Source organism: Numenius arquata, chromosome 4 (assembly GCF_964106895.1).
Source record: "Numenius arquata chromosome 4, bNumArq3.hap1.1, whole genome shotgun sequence".
Taxonomy (NCBI): Eukaryota; Metazoa; Chordata; class Aves; order Charadriiformes; family Scolopacidae; genus Numenius; species Numenius arquata.
Window position 1 is genome coordinate 8,445,544 of NC_133579.1, and position 21,627 is coordinate 8,467,170.

Below are 21,627 nucleotides of genomic sequence, written 5' to 3' on the forward strand. Positions count from 1 at the left end.
CGTGATGGTTTGGAAAGAGAGTGATATGTGTACTTAACACTTTGTGTAAGAGGGAAGAGTATTCAACAGAATTCAAAATTCCACGTTAAGAACAAGAGGGAAGAACACTGTCTTTTATACTTCAAGCATGAACTAAAGTAATTTCTACCTTTTATTCTATACATTTCAAAAAATGGTTAAGTACAGTGCTGCATCATATCTGGTAGCTCCAAAACAAGACTAAGATTACTTTTGAGAAAAATCAGCACAACTTTATGATAAGAATACTGTTCCAAAAGTGTATTCATTATCTAATGTTCTTTACTTGAACGCAACATCTTTGTTACAACCTAATCCACTGAAAGGTTTCCTAGTGAAGCCTTTCCTCATGTTTATTTTATGCACTGGTCCTGATCGCAGCAATTTTACTTTGATTAGTAATCTAACAACCAGGGTTTTGATGACGTTAGTAAGAGTGTAAAAGACCTTTAATAAAAGCACAGTTGGATACTTTAGATGTTAAATATTAACATCCTGAAATCCATTTTTTTTTTTTTTTTTTTTTTTTTATTTTGGAGAGGAGGGTTGGGGAGAAGAGCAGGGAAAGAAGAGACACCCCTCAAACCTGCAAATACAATCCATAAAAAACATTAAAGAAAGAGCTCAAAATAGAGCTTGCCTCCAGCAGAGCTTGCAATCAAAGACATGTAGGCAGCAGACCAACCACTTCCCACAAACTGCAGCAAAATACACACTCCCCATGAGTAATCACACCTTTGTTTGCAGGGGAGAGGAAGAAGAGAAGAATAATTGGTGAAAAACAGCTTCCAATGTAAAGACATTTATGAAAAGACCACATTCTCCTCTCCTGCCTAGTAGACCATCAGGACAACTAATTACTGAGTTTATATTACGTGAAGTTTATCCAAAAAAATAAGCCTATGGTATGACATACAAAATATAGCTCTAGACTTCAAAAAAAGCCCTAGAGGTTTTCTGCTATGAAAGCTGCAGAAACAGGTCAAATTCAATCACAGCCAGTCATGACATGGCATGAATTTAGGTTTACAAAGCTGTTAATGATGAGAGTAGTAATAGAATTAAAAAAAAAACCAAACAAACAACAAAAACATCCTCTTTCCCCAAAACAAAAACCCTAACATAAAAAAAAAAAATCCATGAATAAAGGCAACTTCCCCTCCTCAAATTTGAAAATTAACATTTTGAGGAAAAGAAATATTTCTGGTTAATGAAGACCAACATGAGTACCATATCTATATTGATCAGACAGCTTTCTGCCCAACTGCAGTGTAAGTCAGAGAATTAGCTACACAAAAGAGTCTACAAAATATAATAATGCCCTCTCTGGAACAAGTTCTTTTCTATCTCCTACTCAGAGTTTAATAGTTTGGAAGTGCAAAGGCCAATCAAGTTGTGAAGCAGATTAGAAGAATCCATAAGCAAAATAAAAACATAACTAGCAACTAGGGCAGAATTAAGAGAGAACCACGCTTAGCTAAAGAGTGTTTTTTCATAGATTCATAGATTGGTCCAGGCCGGAAGGGACCTCCAAAGGTCATCTAGTCCGACCTCCCCGCAGTCAGCAGGGACACCCCCAACTAGACCAGGTTGCCCAGGGCCTCGTCGAGCTTCACCTTGAATATCTCAATTTTTTCACCATCTTAGCATAGTTACAAGGAAGGTATTATAGTTACAAGGAAGGTATTAACCACACGTGTACGTAACATTCCTGATCGCATGTAAAGTTGTTTTAGCTGCTAAGCACACCCACTATCAAAAGATGCAAAAATTATGGACAAGGATTTTTCTTTACTAAAAAAGGCAGAAACTTAGGACGCAGGAGACTTCTCTCACTCTTCAAACTCCCATGAAACATCACTCTGAAGTGAAGAGCACCAGAGATTTCCCCCAGGTACGTATATTTGCAAAAACCAAAGTTCTCATCTGAAACAACGCCAGAAAAGAGTAGAAGACTAAACAACTAATCTGTTTTGTGTATATCTATCCAAAAGCTTGTAAAATACCATCTAAAGACACTTTCAGGGAAGCTCCTCTATTCAATAAAACAGTTATTGAATTTGGAATATCTGAGGTATTATAAGAACTTAATAGGGGCTTCAGCATAAACACACTTAGCCTGTTTAAAATTAAGGAGGAAGAAGGGGTTTGGTTTTGTTTTACCTTTTTCTTGACTGAACGGCTACTCATGATTTTCTCCACAACAGGACCTTCAGCATCAGCAGATTCCTACATCATAAACACCATACAAGAGTTACGGGAGTGCACCTTTGTTATTTAAAGACTTCCTTCATTAGAAAAACTTCAAATATTTTTTTTGCAACAGGAGTTTAATACACAGGAAGACTGTTTCCCCCTAGCATGAGAACTGAGATGATTCAAATAGTTTTAATACGTAATATAAGATTGAAGGATACTTATTTAAGCCTATTTTTAAGAGCTAACACAACTCCAGCTCTCTCAGTAAGGCTGACATGCACAGGTACACAGACGTAACTACAGAGGCAGTTCACCTCTCCTAGAACAACACACACTTTCAGCATCATACAGTCTAAATATCAGAAGATATTTGAAAAGTCTAGTTGGCTGTGTAAGCGTCCACACGATAGCTATCAAAATAGCCTGCAATTCTCTATTACATTAATTCACTGTTACAACTGCAGGCAAACCTTCCAAATTCTCCTCCTGATAAGACACGATCAACAATGGAGATCACATGCAATATTTCACAGGGCTTAACAAATTGCCAAATGAAATACCAAAGAACATGTATATATTCTCCAATAGGTCATCAGTTAGTTAAGTGAAGTAGTTCTTTGAAAAAGCACTACAAAACAATGAGATTGTTACAACAGTCATTCCTACGTTATTACCCCTCATCTTATTCAAACTATTTTATCCATCATTTACATTGCACAGAGAATAAAGTGTACCCTGCTGGGTACTACAAGGCAGTAATTTCATAAAGGGGTTCTTATGGAGCCTAGCAGCAGGGGACAAGCTTGAGTGGTTTATTAAAGTCACAGAAGCCACACCACTGAATTCACAGAAGTAAATTCAAGACTCCTAGCAGTCCAGTTTAGGTTTCCTTTCAGGTAGAGACCATTAATTTCAAAGAACTGTGTCAAATTGTATACCATTTAGCTTGTAAACAAAGTCATGAATTAATATATTAATATATATAAGAAGGTAAAAAGCTAATGCCTTCTAGCACACTGTGCCAACCACTGATGAATATCATTCAGGAAAAGGGCCCATATTTGAACTTTGAACGTTGCAGTTAGAGCCACTTTTCCAGTCTGTTCACATCTGACCTGTTGCTCTGACTGAGAAGTATTTGAAGGAGAGTCTCTTCCAGCAGCATCAGCATCATCAGCCTCCTCATCTGAAATCTTGAACTCCAGGTCTTCTGTGTAACGCTTCCTTTTCACCTGCCTGCTGGAGCGTCGCTTCTAAATAGAAAGAATTGGTATTTTTCATGAGAAACAAAAGCGATAAGCAGCAGAGTAACTCAGAAAACTTGTGTTTCTCAAATATACTAGTGTGTAGTGAACGCTATTATTTTTACAGCATTCTGGCAGAAATAGTGTAATCAAGACACAACTATTCTAAATTCCTGCCTGTTAGCTGCTCTTGAATTTTGTAAAAAAAAGAGACAGGAAAAAAAAAGGAAAAAAAAATTTAAAAATTCATTTCATGTTTGTTCTGAGTTGGAAAGGGGTATTTTACTTTTTAGGTTTTTAGCATTACTAAAACCACGTTAGAAGATTAGAAAGCATATCTCAGAAAGCAATTAAAACCCAAGAAGTTGCACCTCTCAATTCACATCTATGACAAACTTTGACAGATGGCCGATGCAGGAACCAAACACCACCTTTCCGCAGCACAGCCCACAGTGTTGCTAAGCAGTGACAACACACTTTCTTGCACTCCCCATCCACACAGTTGTACACAGATTATCTTGTAGGGAAAATACAATGAAATATGATTTCCTCACTCCACTGACCCAGCACTACTCAGAAAGGCTTCCTGCAGCACAGCATAGGCAAAGACCCCAAACTAACAGAGGAGAAGGAAAAATTTGAACCACCCCAAATTGAAAACATGGGTTTCTGTGTCCCCATATCCTCATCTCCAGAATGAGAGAAAGCTTCAGAGAAACTGCAGAAAACAATCTGTAAAACACACAAGTGTGCATTTGACAGAATTTGCAACTTGACACTCAGTGCCAGACACCATTTTCTGCAACAATAAAATTCAAATTCTCAGATATATAACCATCAGGTTATATATTTTGAGAAGCTGAGAGCATATGCTGAAGGAAACTGTCAACGGAGCATTAAACATTTCAATGGACTGAGGTATATGTTAAAAAAAAAAAAATATTCTCGAATATCAACTGTTAAAAACCCATCTTTATGAATTCATATACTACTTATTTTTACATCTTTCTTAGCTTAACACACACTTTCACCAGTACACGCAAATACTTATGTAGCTTGTTTAACAGATCTATGCACCCAGGTCTCTCAATGTACATAGACAAAGTCAAATATTTACTTTTAGATAGTTAATCATACTTTTTAAAGCACAAATAAAGCACACTTCACAAAATCAGAAACTCTTTCTTTAACTGAAAATGAAATTTTTGAGGAAAGGTTAAGTTTACATCACCTTTTTAAACAATGGTGACGTAGCATCTACCTTTAACACAGCCACTTACAGGAGGAGTTCCCACAAAACTGTAACAATATTTTTATACTTGAAAATAGGCATCACTTGGCAAATTTGCACCCTCATTTCCATAATCACTGATGGGAGAATACAGATTTTCTTTTGGCTCAATAGTTAAGTCTTACTATTGTTTTTGGAACCAAAAATCTCTTCTTCCCTTTCCCTAATAGAAAGGATACCTAAAACGTAATGGCAAACCTCTATTTGATTTCTATTGACTTGGTTAGCTTCCTGTTTCCTCTAAGCTTCACATGAAGCTTTGCAATTGTTATGCATTGTTGTCAGAAACTGTGCATACATTTACCTGCATCAGATTATCTTTTACTCATTAACTGAATATCAAATATCAAAATATCAACTTCCTTGATAATGGAATATTAAAAAAATCTGTATGGTAACACACAAAAGTAAGTATTTTTCCTCTCTAAAGACAAAAATGCATCACTTTGTGCATTACTACATAATATTCTTACAGAAGACTCTATATTTAACACAAAGAACGCAACAGTGGTTTAGACAACTGCATAATATCAATCTCAGTTGAGAAATGCATAACAAGTTTATTAGTTCTACCTGTCTTAGCATATGGTTGCAACCCTTCCCTAAGTTGATGCAACAAAGTGTGGGTGCAGTATAACAGGCACAATGCAAGAAGCTATTAAGAAAACAAAAGTTACCTGAAATATTTTATTACATTTCATTAAGAAGTGAAGCAAACACCCTAACACTTGGGTTTACAAAAACAAAAAAGTATTTCAAATTTAAAGGTTATCACCCAATTGAGTTTCACAACTAGAAAGTTTTGTCCCACTAAACTGAAAACAAACAAAACATGCATATATATTGAACTGTAAACAGTATATAATCACCTGCAAGTTAATCCCAAAAAACCATCAGCCCCAAAAGTTTCTTCTACATCCTTTGTCAGCACCACTAATCAGGCTGAGAGAGACTCGTGGCACAGGACAGAAAACTTATTCTTCAAACTTTAACATTTGCATGGTGTATCTCAACTTTTCTAATTCAGAATACATGGCTTGCACGAATCGGAAATAACACTCTTTTTTGTTGATGCTTTTTTATTTAACTAGAGTATGCTAGATTGCTCACATTTCCTTATACTCTACATCCTTCTGGAAAAGCTATCTATCATCTTTAGGAATTGATATACTAATGTCCATATTTATGCTATGACACCAACCTTCTCAGTAGGCCGATTTGACCATTCTCAAGCGACCATTAGTCTCAACATCTCTCATAACTAGAAGCAACACATCCACAACCTTATATGCAACGGACAAATACAATGGATTTCAGTAATACCAGCATGACTATTTAGGAGTTTCACACTTTCTCCATCGCAGTTTGCCTCTACTCCCTTAATGAAACAATTCTCATTTTTAATGTCCGCTCTGCCCACGACCAGCAGAAGCAAGCCAGGAGCTGACCACTTCTTAACGAAGCTAATGACAGAGCATGCAAAAGTTGTCATATATGCTATTTCTATTTCCAGATTTTCTTTACATGAAATAAAGTTTGGACAGAAAGTGATAGGTGCACAGTGGTCAAGAGAAATTATCAATGTTAGTCGATGACTGGCAACCCTACAAAAAAGCCCTTCAACCATTAAAGCAGCATATTTACAAGTCCCTGCCACGCACATTTCTGACATCCTGCTTTGTCACGCCTTATTCTTGATTTCAGAAGGTTTGCAAAGTCAATGCAAGAAGAAACACAAGGCTTATAAGCAAAACCTCATAACAGTACATTAAGTACACAGAGCAGAAAATTCAGTTCCATAACTGCAACAGTAATGGAAGAGAACACGTGAAAACTCAGCAGCACTGTACACGTCTGCAAGTAAAGCAGAATTATGAAGAGGAATACTTGTTTTAGTAAAACAGTCACCACAGTGACTTCTAGTTCTCACCTTCTTGACATGTCATTCTAAACAACACAGAAAATGCACAAATATCCATATCACTACAAGAAAGACTCCAAGAACTACTGTGTTACACACCTAAACTGCCAAAGGCTACATTGAACTTGAAACATAGCATTACCTGAACCCCTGGGTCATCTTCATCTTCAGGATGAGGTGATGGTGGCGGAGTTTTTTCCAAATCGGAGTTTTCAGAACCTTCCTTTCCCTTGTTTACCTTTTTCTTCGCAGCACTAGTTTCTGAATCTGATTTCTTGTTACTGAAACAGAGGTATTTTTAATGAGTAGTTATACAAAAATGTAAGCAAAAAAAGTGCTTACCAAAACAGTTAAAATCTATGAGATGTTTATTTTCAATGATTTCATTATTTTAAAGTATTTAAACATAACTGTATAACCAATGATGCATGGGCCATCGCTATACATTTCCCATTCCTTAATAACAGACACTTCGCTTCTCTCCTTCAAGATCTTAAGACAGCAATACTGAGCATGTATTCAACAAGAAACTAAAAATGAGACTGGAAAGGAAAAGCTGCTCTCTTCAAAACCTGAACTTTCTGAAAGCGGTATTTGGGCAACCTGACACATGAGAAGAGAAACAGGACTACACATGCACTTGTCTTGATATTAACTGTGTGGACCAGGCAAACAGAACCAGAGAAAGCGTTAACAAACAAAGGACCGAATGAGAAAATTCTGCATTTTCTTCTACCATCCCTGCTATTTCCAAGCAGGAAAGGTGCTTTTGTGTCAGCTCTGAGGGCACCCATACAGCCTCAATGCATGCAACCGCAGCCTGTATGAGGGGAAAAACCACTCAGCTGATATCTCAGCACCTAGATGATCGTAGAAAGCTGTCGCTACTAATGGTTGAGAAAGGTTTTGGGGATTGTTTCTGCCCCTTTTCCCCTATGAAAATGCTCGCCACCTGAGGAGCTAGGACCATATCTCTCCAACTGCACTTAAAGGCCTGGAAACAGGTGGGGACGCACATATCAAAATACAGCTTTAAATGCATTGTCACCAAATCAGGCACTGAGACCATCTTCAGCATCGTGGGCGTGAAACTTTTAAATGGCAACAAAGAAGAACTGATGGTAAAAGTTTGTACAGTTAAGCACATTTGGCCTTTGAGTCTCGCGTGGGTTGTTGCTAGTGCTTTTTTCCTCCTCTGTGGTCAACCCGCCCCAGGCCTGTTACTGATCTGACAGGCTGTTTGCGGACAGTTGCTGAGACATTTAAGAGCAGGGCAGAATTACACGCTGGTACCCAACAAACAGCGAGTACAGGTCGCCGAAAGCAGCGGACGTAGCTTATGCACCCTCAACGTTTTAATTTAATTTTAATACCCGGGATGCCGCCTGGGGTTTGCTTCCCCCTCACAACCCCCAGGCCTCCTAACTCCTCAGCCGCACACCGGCTTCCAAGCGCCATCGGGGCGTCGGGCCCAGCGAGGGAGTCCCCCGACGGGGTGGGTTACGTGGGGAGGCGTCGGGGGAGCGGGGACAGGCCCGCGTTGCCACCGCCGGACATGATGAGCTCCCGAGCCCTGAGGAGAGGTGGCGGCTCCCCCTCCCTCCCCTCCCGCCCCGTTTGTTTCCGCTCTAGCTGCCACCAATGGGACAAAAGCCGCCGCCGAGGCGGGGGCCCCCTCATCGCCTTTCATCCGCGCGCCGAGAGCGCTGGCGTCGCCCGGGCAACCCGCGGCCCACGTGACCCGCACCTGCTCGGCTGGCGGGCGGCCACCGACTGCAGCCATCTGCTTCCCTCAATCAGCGCCCGGCCGCTCCCGCCACCTGCGCGGCCGCGGCCTGCGCGCACCGCCCCCCCCCCACCCCCCGGCTCCTCATCGGCTCCCCACACACCGCCTTTTATCAAACCACCGCCAAACCGCTTCCAAATAATAAAAATAAAAATAATAATAATAAAAAAAAAAAGCAAAAAACAATCCCCGCTTTACACATTGCTCGGATTTGTGTAAATCGAAAGGTAAAACCCGGCTGAGGGGAGAGGGAGGGCCGCCAGGTGAAGCCACCCGGCAAGGCCGGACGGCGCTCTCTGACCCGGACCCACCACCCCCCCACCACCACCCCCCCGCCGTAAATCGGAGCGAGGTGCGCAATTAAGTTCAGTCGTCGTTACCGCGCGCTGGGCGCACCGCCGCCGATGAATAACAGGCTTAAAGTCGGGAAGAATAGCGCGGCCCGAGGTTCAATAAAATATCAATTTGCTCAAAGGCCAGGAAGCGCTAACGAGGGCCTGGCCTGCCCCGGGCGGAGGCCCAGACAAAGACCCCGGCAGCCACTCCAGCCCCGGCGGCAGGTCCAGCCTGACAAAGGTTCCTTTCCATCCTCCCTCAGGCCTTTCCCCGCTCGCAGGGACTCCGAGCTAAGAGTATTTCATGACCTATATACAGCCCTGAGCCCTGCCTCGGCGAACGGAGTCACCCTCGGTAAGGAAGACGGGGCCCAAGCAATTCCGACACGGTTTCACCATCTCCCCCCTTGCCAGGCCAGTTAAAATCTGACACGTGGAAGAGCCACCAATTTGGGGAGAACAAAGCCCATGATCAGCTCCACCGGGAATTCTAAGTTCTAAATTCAGCAGAAGAATTGCTCTTTTTAAATGCACAGCTACAGTTTCTTTCAGGGAAAGGAAGGAAGGTGAAGTAACAAATAAACCACAGCAGGACAGCGCTGTCCCCTCCAGCGAGGAGAGTCCCTGCTTCCCAGTGCATCCCGCACCCAGGAGCTTCACCTGGCCGGTGGGAGCGTCAGCTTCCTTGAACTGTCAGCAACTGTTCCTCTCCATCTTCCCACAGAGCCAGTGCGATCTGTTCCTGACAATTTAATGCACCCGCTTTTGACTCTGCCTTTTCACTTCCCAGCAGATCATACTCGTGCCATTCAGGAACGGTGTTAGGCTGGACCACAATACCTTTCCACGTGTAAGCACAGGCAGGTAAAAACCTGTTCTTAGACACTCTGCCGATACCATTAGGGTCTGTGTGTCAATGCTTAACTCTGGATGCACATCTGATAGTACTTTCCAGATCTGGCAACAAGGAAGGCAAACTGTAATATACACATTTAGACAACTATCTCTCGTATTTGTTTTTACACATGCATGAATACCAAATTTAGCCAAGTCCCACTAGAGACAAGATAGCATCCAGTCCCAAAACAAGAACTAGAAATCTGGGAAAAACTGAAGTAGTATTTGCCACACACAAAACACAAAAATATTTTAAAACTGTCAGTTAAAACTAGTCCTTCTATTCAAGGGATACAAACCCAGACATTTCAGATTAGATGTCAATCTCTTTGTCCAATACCACCAATGTTTCTGGTTTCATCCTCTTATCCCCGAGGACTGCAGAGCATACTGACCAAAGGGGATCAGTAAGACGACAACCTGCAGAAGGTCAGACGAGCAAACAACGTGAAGGAAAACGGGGGCTGAAGAGGAAAACAGTGCGTAGGATAACTGAAATGGAAGCCTGAATTACAATCTGAGAACAAGTATCCAAACTTTGACAATGTGTTTTGTGGCAGCTAGTTAAGCAGCCACCTACAGAGCTGGGTCAAACTCCAGGAACTTACCAGGGCCAAACCGTCTGACTCAAAAATACCCCCAAAAAAGCAGGATGTGCTTAGCAGGATTAAGAGGGGAAGTAATTAGCCAGTATGTTTACATTGTGCAACTATTTCATCTGATCTGGGTAACTGACAGATCTGTTTGTTAGTTAATTTATGGTGGCTATCAGGATTTGGACGATGGTTTTCTCTGTAATTTAAACATTTAAAATAAGTCAGACAGTTTATTGATCCCTATTTTACCATTTGGGAACACAGTTCTGTGACAAATTCATGACTGGAACCCGGCTTTAAAAAAAAAAAAAAAAAAACCAAAAGTGTTACACATCCACTGTGGAGCATCAAAACCGTAAAAGAAATAATCCCACCCTCTCAAAACATTAGAGCTGCCAGACTTTCTGTATTGCCTTACCAGAGGAAAACAATTTTTTTTTTTTTTAAAGTTCCCAGCGTACTCAAAGCCTTTTTTTTTTTTTTTAAATCAGTTTTTATGTCACAAGATTAGGAAAAACAATAGGACAACAAGGTTTTTTCCAGCCTGAAACCTCAGCCAAATTACTAAGAAGTATACTTTGGTACCAGTGAAGCCCACAAAGGCTGCCTGCAGCAAAGGCAAAGGTAAATATCTGGCAGCTGGGCTGGTTCAAAAGGGAGATGAGGACAGGTGTGAACAGGAACAGCCTTGGTGGACGCGCACATGGAAATCTCGCACGGTTTCCTGTTCTCTCCCACAGGCACCCCCTTCCTGCCTCGCTCAGGATGATGTGAGCTTGGGAGTGGAAACTACGACTACCGCCTCGGGACCTCTCTTCCTGTCCTCCAGCTCCCCAGGGTGCTGCGTCCCTCTGCCCGCACTGCTCCCCCGCGCAGCAGCCTCTTCCCGCTTCCGCAGCCTGGAGCCATCCCCTTTCCGATACAACAAACAGCGAATCTCTGCGCCAAAAAAGCCCGTCTCCACCTCCCTCAACAAGAGGTAATTATGCTCATGCTCAGCACTCCCCTTGCGAGCAGCAACCCACTTGCCCTGCCCTGCATCCCAGGCTGCTGCCGTATGTGTGGGAAGGACGAAGAGTTTCCCCTGCCACAGGGAGGGGAGGAAGCAGGTATGAGCAGCCCTACAATGCACAGCACATTGCTTTGAGGAGACAGAAGGAGGGACGAGGTCCTAAAAAGAGCTGCCATTTGGCCCTCGCAAATAGTTACCGCTTCTCCCACCATAATCAGTGGCCACTCTCTAGGGTTTCATAGGAAGCAGCAGGACAGATATCAGCTGTGCTGCAGCGTGATCTTCTCAAACAGGTGGTCCTCATCTCCTCCAGGGACAGGCACAGGAGGAACAGACATCTGAGCCATGACTTTGCAATTCAGTAGGACTACTTGCCTTTCCCTGTCCATCTACTTTTGGAAAAAACTGCCTGCTTTGCATGTGCCTGTAGCTAGCTCTGTAACATTAAGAGCCCACATAATACTCAGCACCCACACATGTATTTAATTAAAACCTTCATTTGCAATCTTAGGTATACCTACATTTTGCTTTCAAACCCAACTAGTTTTGTCCACAATTGATTTGTTTTGCAAACGTTTTTTTCCAGCCACCACTATATTTGTCTTTCTGTATTGGCAGGATTGGGCTGATATCCGTTACAAGTGTACTAACACAATATTAATGCGTGGTCTTTCTTTTAAAATCACCAACTATGCACTATAATGTCCTAGCAGCCCATTTGGGTGTTTTCTTTCTTACTAAGCTGCCATGGGACACGGAATTCAAACAAGCATGAAATTAATCAGCTTCTTCCATTCTCCAATCTGCCTGTTGTCCCTCACATGAAGGTGCGTTTCAGTGAGACAGGCTGCTCGTTTTGTCACAACTTACACCAAAGATAGAAGATATGTGAAGGATAAAGTTTCTGGGGTTTTGCCATTGTTTGTTTAATAAAAGGTTAATACTGTTAGTCAAAATTGGAACCGAGGGTTAAATCATGAGCTATATTAAGTTACAAAATGGTTAAGATACTTAAAATATGAGATTTTTTCATCCATTTGCATACTGTAATACAGCCTGTGTCAAAATTAACTCTCAAGGGCTTGTTATGCTGTATCCAAAAAACCTGCTCTTCAATAAATACATTTCCTATGTCTTATGACTTTATTTACCTGAATTTTACCTGAGTGCAAAACTCTACTATTAAAACTGATCAGCTTATTCAGGAATGAAAACCGTTAGTTTTGCACAGCATTTAGAAATCTAGAAATCAGTTACCTTTTCAACGCTTAGAAGCAAGATAGTGAGCAATATAAGAAAGTAGTAGTAAACACATGCCAGATACTAACTTTGTCAAAATATTTTACTTCTATATAATCATCCATAATCTATATTAATTTACATTAATCTCAATCATCTCAGCTACTGTAATATTTCCTTTCCAGAGTTAGTGCTGCTGAAATACTGTGGCTCAGATGATTAAATGTTTGGACTGTTGATTTATTTAAAACCTTGATTCAAAGATCTTGTCACTGGACAGGCTCCCCAGTCTGTGATATTGCCAAAGTAAGCAAATTTCTTTCACCGATTTAAAACTCTTTGGCAACACAGCATCCCAACACAGTCTCAAGAGTTCTTCAACGAAGTCTGACACTGAAGCTGACAAGACCACAAAATGGAACAACCTTGTTTTCAAGAAGGCATTCGGGAAGAGACACACAAGCCCATTATGGAAAAAGTAGGACTCTCTCCACACCCCTAAGCAAACATAAAGAACAGCAAATGCTCTTAATGCTGCTCCAAACATTTCTCTCACAGGTAAAACAACAGGGCTTAGTACTTACTACGATACTGTAAGTCATCTAGCAGGGACAAGAGTCATTGCATGGGAAGGAAGATAAAGACTCTTGTACAAATACAACTAAGAAAGCTGTGATTTTTTCCTTCAAAGGAAACACTGCTCCTTGAAGCATGCTTGAAGCATGAAGCTCCTTGAACACTGCTCCTGCGTGGCACGTCCCAAGATTTAGAGAAGACGTGCAAAGAGAGACTAGGATTGAATGGACAGGACAGAGCAGCTGAGGTCTGATGTCCAGCACAGCCACAGAAACCCATGCATGGTTTTGAGGCAGACTCCTTCTAACCATTACTTATTAAATGAAACTTCATTGAAGTCAAAACCTTGTAAAACTGCACCAATTGAGAAGTCCTGCAGTAAAAGCTTTTTTACTTCTCAGTGGCAGAAACTGCTGGGATCTGCTCAACACCACACAATACGGCTTGGTCAGCCTTTAAACCTATGAGTATAGGGAAACGGGACAAAAAGGTTGTTTTAGCTGATATAGTATTTTGGTTTCAAAAACACATACTGAGAGATATGTAACTTCAAGAGTTTTTCTAAGCTGCAAATTGCTACATATGTAAACCCTATCCTTAGGACAGTCTGGAACACAGCCAAAGTAACTTCTGCTATAGGGACAGGCTGCTCAACAGTAATTTATCGAACAGTTAAAATAACCTGTTCAGGACAACATTTGATTTTACAAGCCAGTGTTTATAAATTCTACAAGAAACATCACCTCTGCTAATACAGAAATTTCTTTTTCTTGCTAAAGGAAAAAGTAACATCTTACTGTCCATGCCTCATTTAGCCATACAGCTGTATCAAACCTAACCAACAGTCAGTCTCGTAGAACGTATGCAAAGCTGATTCATTAACTGCAATTTTTAAACCCTAATACAAATGGATTTTGCAAACTGATTTGGATTAACCAAGTCTGGCTGTGCTTCCATCTGGAAGTTATATTTTATAACGCTAGCCACATCTTGAAAAACAGATTCAGATGTTTGGAACAAATTCAGAACAGTTGTAAGAAATTCTAGGTACAAATGAAAAAAAAATTGAGCTTTAATGTCTTTTTCCTCTCAGTTTTCTTTCAAGTAGGCATTTATAATCATGGTGTTTAGGGAGTTGAAGGGTAAGGAAAGAATCTCTGTTATTATCTATGACGTATTTACTCAGAACAAACTGCCATTACACATTTCTCATACTACTCTGTAGCATTTTTAAGCCTATCCTGATAAAGGGACACGATGCTGAGTGAAAACAGTTAAGAAACAGGGTTGAAGCATCTGGTCTACCCACAAAGATTTTCTGCTAGGAAAATTGTCTTTACATGAAACAGCAAAATGAATATAATCCCTACAGCGAGGACACATCAATATCCATATAAAAATGCCTTTTTAACAGCAGAGCTTATAGCCCATGGGTTGTATCAGTATAAAATAGTGTCTGTAAGGACTGTACAACTTGTAACAACGCTAACTGCCTAACCTCTGAATAGAGAAAAAAGTCATCAAACCTTTTTACTCTAAGCTTTCATCTCTGGATTTGGTCAAACCTACACTAATGTTGAAGCTATTTAATTTCTTAATACACAAACCACACAAGAAGGCAGGTGAGCATTAGAAGAAAAAGAGTTACTTTTGAAATCTAACACATCCAGAAATTTTTATGCCTTGAAAAGAATTAAACTTCTGCCTTTCCCGCTTGTTTAAAATAACTGTGAAGCCATAAACAGGAAAGCCAAACAAGAGACATGCACCCAAGTTCCTCAAAAACACGTTGTAGATGGTAGAAGGCAAACGACAAAACAAGATTTCCTCTCCACCCACGCCATTTAGCACAGATGCTGTAGAAATCCCACAAACACACTGTTTTTCTCTGATCGCATATAGAAGTTTCCTGACTTACCTAGCCTTTTTGCTGGTCTTGGGTTTTGGCGTGGTATTTTTTGCTTTCTTTTCCTTTGGCTCTTTAGGGGTCTTAGGGACTTTGGGGGTCTTGGGTTCCTTCTTTTCCTTGGGTTCTTTAGGATCCTTCAGTTCTTTTTTTGCCTTGGGCTTTTTCTTTTTCTTCTTCTCTTCTTGAGAGCAATCCACCGAGTTTCTGCTTAGATTCTGGCTGTCAAGTCCCCCAGGAAAGTCTTCTTTACCAAAACCTTTACTGGGACCTTCTGCAGCAATGTGATTGTTTTTCTTTTTCTTTTTCTTTTGCTGTGGCTGCGGCTCAATTGATGGCAGATAATCATCGCTTTTCACTAGCTGGGAATTCGGTCCACTAACCTGAGTCATATCCGGCACTGGTTTCTCTAAAAAGGGTTCCGACGGAGAATGCTGAGAGAGACAAATAGAAATAAAATTGTAGATTCGCGACTTTGATTTCTAACACTTTGCTCTTTTGGAGCAAGAGGCTACAGAGGGAGAAAATACTAAGCAGAAGATTAACCCAGTAGTATATCTGAAACATTGTACAATAAAACATTAAAACCCAAAGCCTTCTGCAGTTAAAAGAGTAGCCACATGACCAGAAATTCTTGATATAGCAAGGGTAAAATTATTCTAAAGCTTGTATACAAACTGAAAGTAGAGAAAATACTTATATAGTCTTCAACATTTAGATGCAGAAGGAAAGCAATTGCTATTTCAGATATTTCAAAATAGTTGTTAGTAGAATGAATAACCTGTTACAAATTATTCAGTTGCATTGAAATTTTGTCCTCTGGGAAAAAAATTGTTAAAGTTTGTTTCTAGACGTGCAAAGTAAAATAAAGTATATTCACAGGCTGTATTTATAAAAAATTAATCAAGGCAATTTACATTAGTTCAGCTGTGACAGGAGGTATTTTGATCAGTGCCTGAAGGATTAAGCCACTTTAAAAGGTAATATAATATTACATTTTATGTCAAACATCCACAGCTCCCTACTTGTAATTGAAACAGATTTGTTCCTGATAGAGATTGGAGAGAGAGAACTACCTTAAGTGTTTGCAAACCTGCAAAAACATCCTATTTCAAAGTCTGCATAGCGTATCAGGTTTGCACCAGACTTATAAAGTACATGAAAACCTATGTATAATTACACAAATGTCAAGTGCCTGGACTAAACATGTTGGATATATTTGCAACTCTCTTCCTCTGAATGGTTCTGTTCTACACAAAGATCCACGAGTCTGCAATGAAAAACCATCTAAGCTCTACCATGACTTTGCAGAGTAGCAAAGTCCAACCTGCTTCTCCCCACTGCCTGCTCATCGTTAGAAATGCAGAACAGCACTTTTCAGAAAGAAAAGTAGTAGCACAACACCGTACCAATGCCTTTCCTGCAACTGCATATACAGTCAGATCATTTTCCCATCCTCTTTCTCTGTTTGTCCTCCTTTTCTCTTCCCCAAAAATTAAGTCGGGAGATTCTAGGTGGCAGAGGTAGCCGTGTACATTTGAGGCGTTTGAGCCATTGAACTGGGGAAAAGAAAGGTTTATAGCAAATCAGAATTCTATTTCCAGGAACTGCAGTGCCTGTGCAACTGTCTGTAATGTTATTCATGTTTCCTTTTCTCCACTTTTTATTCAAACTGCACTTACTTAAGAGTGGCAAGCGTGCAAACGAGTGACTACAAACCCAGCCCCTGAGCATAAGGAGAACGGATGGGCATACACAGACATACATTTTAGCCACCTGGATCTAAAACAACAATGCATTTAAGACTGAGGAAATAAAATTCTTAGTATCATCACACGAGCAAGTGAATGCATGTACATTTTCTCAATTATATTAATATAGTTTTCTGAATGTAAACAAACTGAACCAGTGCAGTCCTAACTATTTACAGGATTTTTTCACAGTGCCCTGAAAACACTCACACACCCAGAAGCTACCCAAGCAGCAGAAGGAGCAAGGCTGTCAAGAAGTGAAGACAACTCTTTTATTACTGTTTGGGAGAGGTTTGAACAGTGTAAGGCAGACACTACAGTTCTTCATGGAAGAGACTCCAGGACAAGAGGGAAGGCCTGAATGCCGGACCAAAGATCTGGATCTACCCACGTTCTGAAACCAAGAACTTCCAGAATGACTTCTGCATGTTTCTTTCCTCCACCTGTTTATTAATGCACTTTTTTGTTCATCAGAGTCTTAGTTGCAGTGGAAACTCAGCTCTAACGCAAACCTGATGCACACAGAGCATTAGCACCACATCAATCAGCCCCACCTCAAGGCAGTCTTATGTCAGGCATTCTGAAGTATGAACCAAGACCTCCTCTAGAAATCTGCGGTCACCATAATGCTTACATATCTTCACGCTGGGATGTTCACAAAGACTGGATATGTGTATAGAATATGTATATGAATGTGTATAGAATGTGTATAGAATCCTGTGCAACGTGCTTTAGGCGGACCTGCTTTGGCAGGTGGGTTGGACTAGATGATCTCCAGAAGTCCCTTCCAACCCCATATCATTCTGTGATAGAAAACAATAGAAAACGATGATCCCAGGGAGTTAGTGGTGCCAATGAGTTTTCCTGTCCCAATTATACATCACACAAAATACAGGTATTTTAAAATCTTCTAACTGGTTTTGAATTTGTTTGACTGAATTGAACATCTCCTCCGATTTGTTCTGTGACACAGAACAAAACTGTCGTCTCTGTACCTCAGACCGTTACTTGTACTGTCTAACATTTTTAGGTGGAAAAACATAGGAATATTACACAGATCACCTGAGGTACTTCTTATCCATAGGTTTTCAGAGCAGTATTTTTAACCTACGTTTTCCCAAGGTAGTCAATATATTTCTATATTATCTGCTATTTCATATCTCGTGCATACTACATTTTTCAGAGATCTCGAGTGCAAGTTTCAACAATGTCTTTACCAAGCTGTCCACCACAATACTCAGTCCTCTTTTTAAATACTGTTCACTTGCTGTGTCTAACATAAAAGAAATCTAAGTTTTTCTTTCCGTTATTTGTAAAATTTGCATTGAGCAAGTACCTTGTGTTTGGCACTTCAGTATTTGTTTGCCATATTAAGAGAGACTTTTACAACTATCTAAAAGCTTATGTGTAAGGCACAACCTTCTAAAACAAATCACAATTGGTAGCTTAATTTCTTTTTCTTCCTCTTAAGCATGTGAAACACCCAAGCCAACAAATATTAAAAACCACGAGAAATCCAGTAATGCCATGCAAATTTAAGTCTATAAAATTTTCAAGGTTGAACCTTCATTAGTGACATGACTGTGTCACTGAAATCAATGGGAAGTTTTATACATGCTTGAGTATTCTTATTACCTTTTTAATCTAATTCAAAAAATTAATCCTTGTCTCCTTTATAAGATTTGTGGGGTTTTTTTGGTTTTCTTTTGTTTTTTTTTTTTTTTTTGGTTTGTTTGCTTGTTTGTTTTAGAAGTCTGAACAACAATTTTCAGCACAGCAAATGTGAACATAAGGCAGACAGCTTTCCAACCCTCCACAACAGCAACGTCAGCCCCTCATGATTTGACATTTGTAGCTTTAATGTAAGGTCTGGCCAGAAGGTGAAGCACTGAGAATGGCAGTGATTTGTTTCCACACTGGAGTACTCAGAAACTCACTCTGGAAGATGGCATCCTATGAAAATTCAGATTCTTACTACCTCAAAACACTTACCTCTCCACGAGAGTCATTCTCACACTCTAAAACAACATGAGACTTAAACGTTATGCATGAAACAAATATTAAAAAAAAAGAAACCCCTACAACCTTACTGCCTTTTTTTTAGAGTACCAAGTCATGTGCATCATCTAGCATGCAAATTAAAATACTGTGGTTTCGTTTCATATCATTCACAATCCCCAAAACATTAAGCTACAAAAAGCCAACTCTGCCTTAATTAGGCTTTGGTTTTTATCTCCTATTACCTGAAAACACATTCCTTTTTGCCATATGCCACTCCCTTTGCAGTTTGGCACGTTTTGCAATTCACTTATACGTGATCTTTTAAATTGTAGCACTCTTTCAAAGAAATGGGTGAGATTAACTTAGTTTTTCTAGGAAGTCTGTGCCTACACTTTTGCAATATGCTAAAACGGTTTATCCCTAACTGACAACCCCACATTGCTCCCTAGTGTGAAGCTGTGTAGGAGCAGCACAAATCTAGCGAGGAGAGGAGATGGAAAGCAGCTTGAAAGATGCACTTTCTTATCCCAAAACCAGTTGTCTGCTCTTTCTTAAGAGGGGAAACAAGAAAGAACAGGCTTTCACTAATAAATATTAGTGTAAACCTACCACGGGGAATTATTTCAAATAGCTCTACTTCTTTAAATCTACAAAGGATTATTTCTAGTTACAGGGTCACAATTTCTAATGAAAGAACCCCATTTTCCATTTTGAAAATTAGAAAATGTGTATTACAAGTTTTTACCAAAAGATCAAAAAATTTATCTGCATACTTATAATCATAGAATGGTTTGGGTTGGAAGGGGCCTTTAAAGGTCATCTAGTCCAAACCCCCCCTGCAATGAGGAAGGACGTCTTCTACTAGATCAGGTTGCCATTTGTTAAAAAAATATGTATATTACAAGTTTTTACCAAAAGATTGAAAAATTTATCTGCATAGTTCAGAGAAATCACTTCTCCTGCTGCTTTTAGTAATAACAAAGCCATAATTTAGTATGTTGATACCGAATTTAATCTTCCACAGGAAGGAAACCAATGAAGATTAAACACAAATAGGTATTAATCCTATTTGATATTGCAGCAGAATTATTTTTGCTATTATTTGAAATAAGGTGAAAAAGGTGCTTAAGAATATTGGTGTGTTTACTGGACCCACATCTCTTTAAATCTTTTAGAGAAAAGCTGTTTTTGTAAACATTTAACAAAGAACAGATGGCCTGTTTTAATCATGCGAAAAAACCTGGAGCTCCCATTAATACTCCTACCACCGACTACTGGGGCTGGTCACCTCCCGAACCAGCAGCACGGTACAGCCTTCAGTAATACCATTTAATTTTACAATGGACAATTCCTCTTTCAATTCCCACTGCTTGACAGTTAATCAATGCTATTAACATGCAACATCACAAGGCAGGACGCTCCTAAAGATCGCAGCTTATTAGGGCAAACTAGAAATCTTCTTCAGGAACTCGGAGGAGTTCAAATAATTTGCAGCTCAACAGGTTACCCAGGAGGGTAATATGCATTTGCATTATCAATAAAAGCCAATAATATCAGAGTAAATAATAAATGAAAGCACTATTTGAGAAATTGTTTCTGGAGTGCAAAAAAATCTCACGTTTCTGGAATTCAAACTTATTTTTTAAACTTCCAAGCATGTATCCCCAAGGTCTGAAAAAACGAAAACCGGAGCCGCCTGCCTTTCACAGCTGCTTACACGTTTGGAGCTAAGCTCATTCTCGGCAGCCCAAAGCGCAGATAGATGTCTCAAACCAGGCCTGTTACATAAAGTAGCAAGATGGACAGGATGTAGGATTAATCCAGCCAGGGTTAGTGGCCGGGAGGGAGGTTAAGGAGGAGAATCTTTCTGTTGCTTGAACAAGGATTGAACCACAATCAACTGTATTTAAGCACCGAAAGGAGCCGAGCGTCGCTTCCCCAGCGGAGCAGCAGCTTGAGCCAATATTGAGCTTTAAGAAGTATGAAGCAAGAGCAGCGAAGTATGCACCGTGACTCAGCTAACTTCGTGAAATTTAAACATCAGCACCAACCCAAAAAAAAAACCCCTCCTTTTTACCAGGACTACTTTCATTTCCCTCACGGGTATTTCCAGACTCCCTGGTCTTTTCCGTATTTTGAAAAAGATCTACTGTAACCGCACTTTATTTAAATTTTCTTGAACTTTGGTTTATGAACTAAGTTGTGTAACAGCAACTTCGAGCTGTGCTCAGTCAGTTCCCCCGGCTCCAAATTCCAAACCTCTCCAATATGATATCTATACAATGGATAATTTCACGTTAGGTAAATCATTACCGAATATTCTCATTTGCAGCCCTGTTAAATTATCACCTTCACTTTGAAAAGTTAAAACAGCAACTTGCGAGCAAAGAAAGTTGTTTTAAAACAGAAGACGAACTACAGCATCGCTTCTGGAAGCAGCTCTACCTACTGCTGGAGAGATCACTCGTTTTGAATTTGTACCCTTCCCGATAGCACAGTCCCCAAGGTGTTAAAAGCCATCACAGGTAGAAATTGCTCCACAATTCTTCCTTTCAAAGGTTAATGAAAGGATGCATCATCCCTCCGGATTATTTTGAGCCGACTACTCATCTCGACTATCCTCCAAACAAATCACTTGGAAAATTTCCACGTCATGTCTCTATACATTGCTTTGTCCCTGCAATTCTCAACTTGTCTCATCAACACTTTCAGCATCAGGCCTGCCTTGGTGCTCCCTCCATCTGAAGCACACTGTGGCTTTTCTAGACCAACGTACATACTCTGCAGACAGACAATGTCTAAAAAGCTCACAAATCAGGAAAAACTCCAGAGTAAACAGGAATCAAAACCATGTC

The 21,627-nt window shown here is 40.2% G+C and overlaps 1 protein-coding gene across 2 annotated transcripts in view; it reads right to left on the reverse strand.

The window, feature by feature from the left end:
• CHD7 (chromodomain helicase DNA binding protein 7) overlaps window positions 1-21,627 on the reverse strand; it is a 137,199-nt gene that overhangs the window by 44,131 nt on the left and 71,441 nt on the right. Inside the window, exons 3-6 of one of the 2 annotated variants that reach the window (XM_074146348.1) lie at window positions 15,033-15,454; window positions 6,816-6,954; window positions 3,333-3,470; window positions 2,182-2,247 (exon numbers count right to left, since the gene is read on the reverse strand). In XM_074146348.1, the coding sequence (XP_074002449.1) occupies window positions 2,182-2,247; window positions 3,333-3,470; window positions 6,816-6,954; window positions 15,033-15,454 (765 nt within the window). The remainder of the gene's footprint in view (window positions 1-2,181; window positions 2,248-3,332; window positions 3,471-6,815; window positions 6,955-15,032; window positions 15,455-21,627) is intronic. The other variant, XM_074146349.1, reaches the window with a different exon arrangement.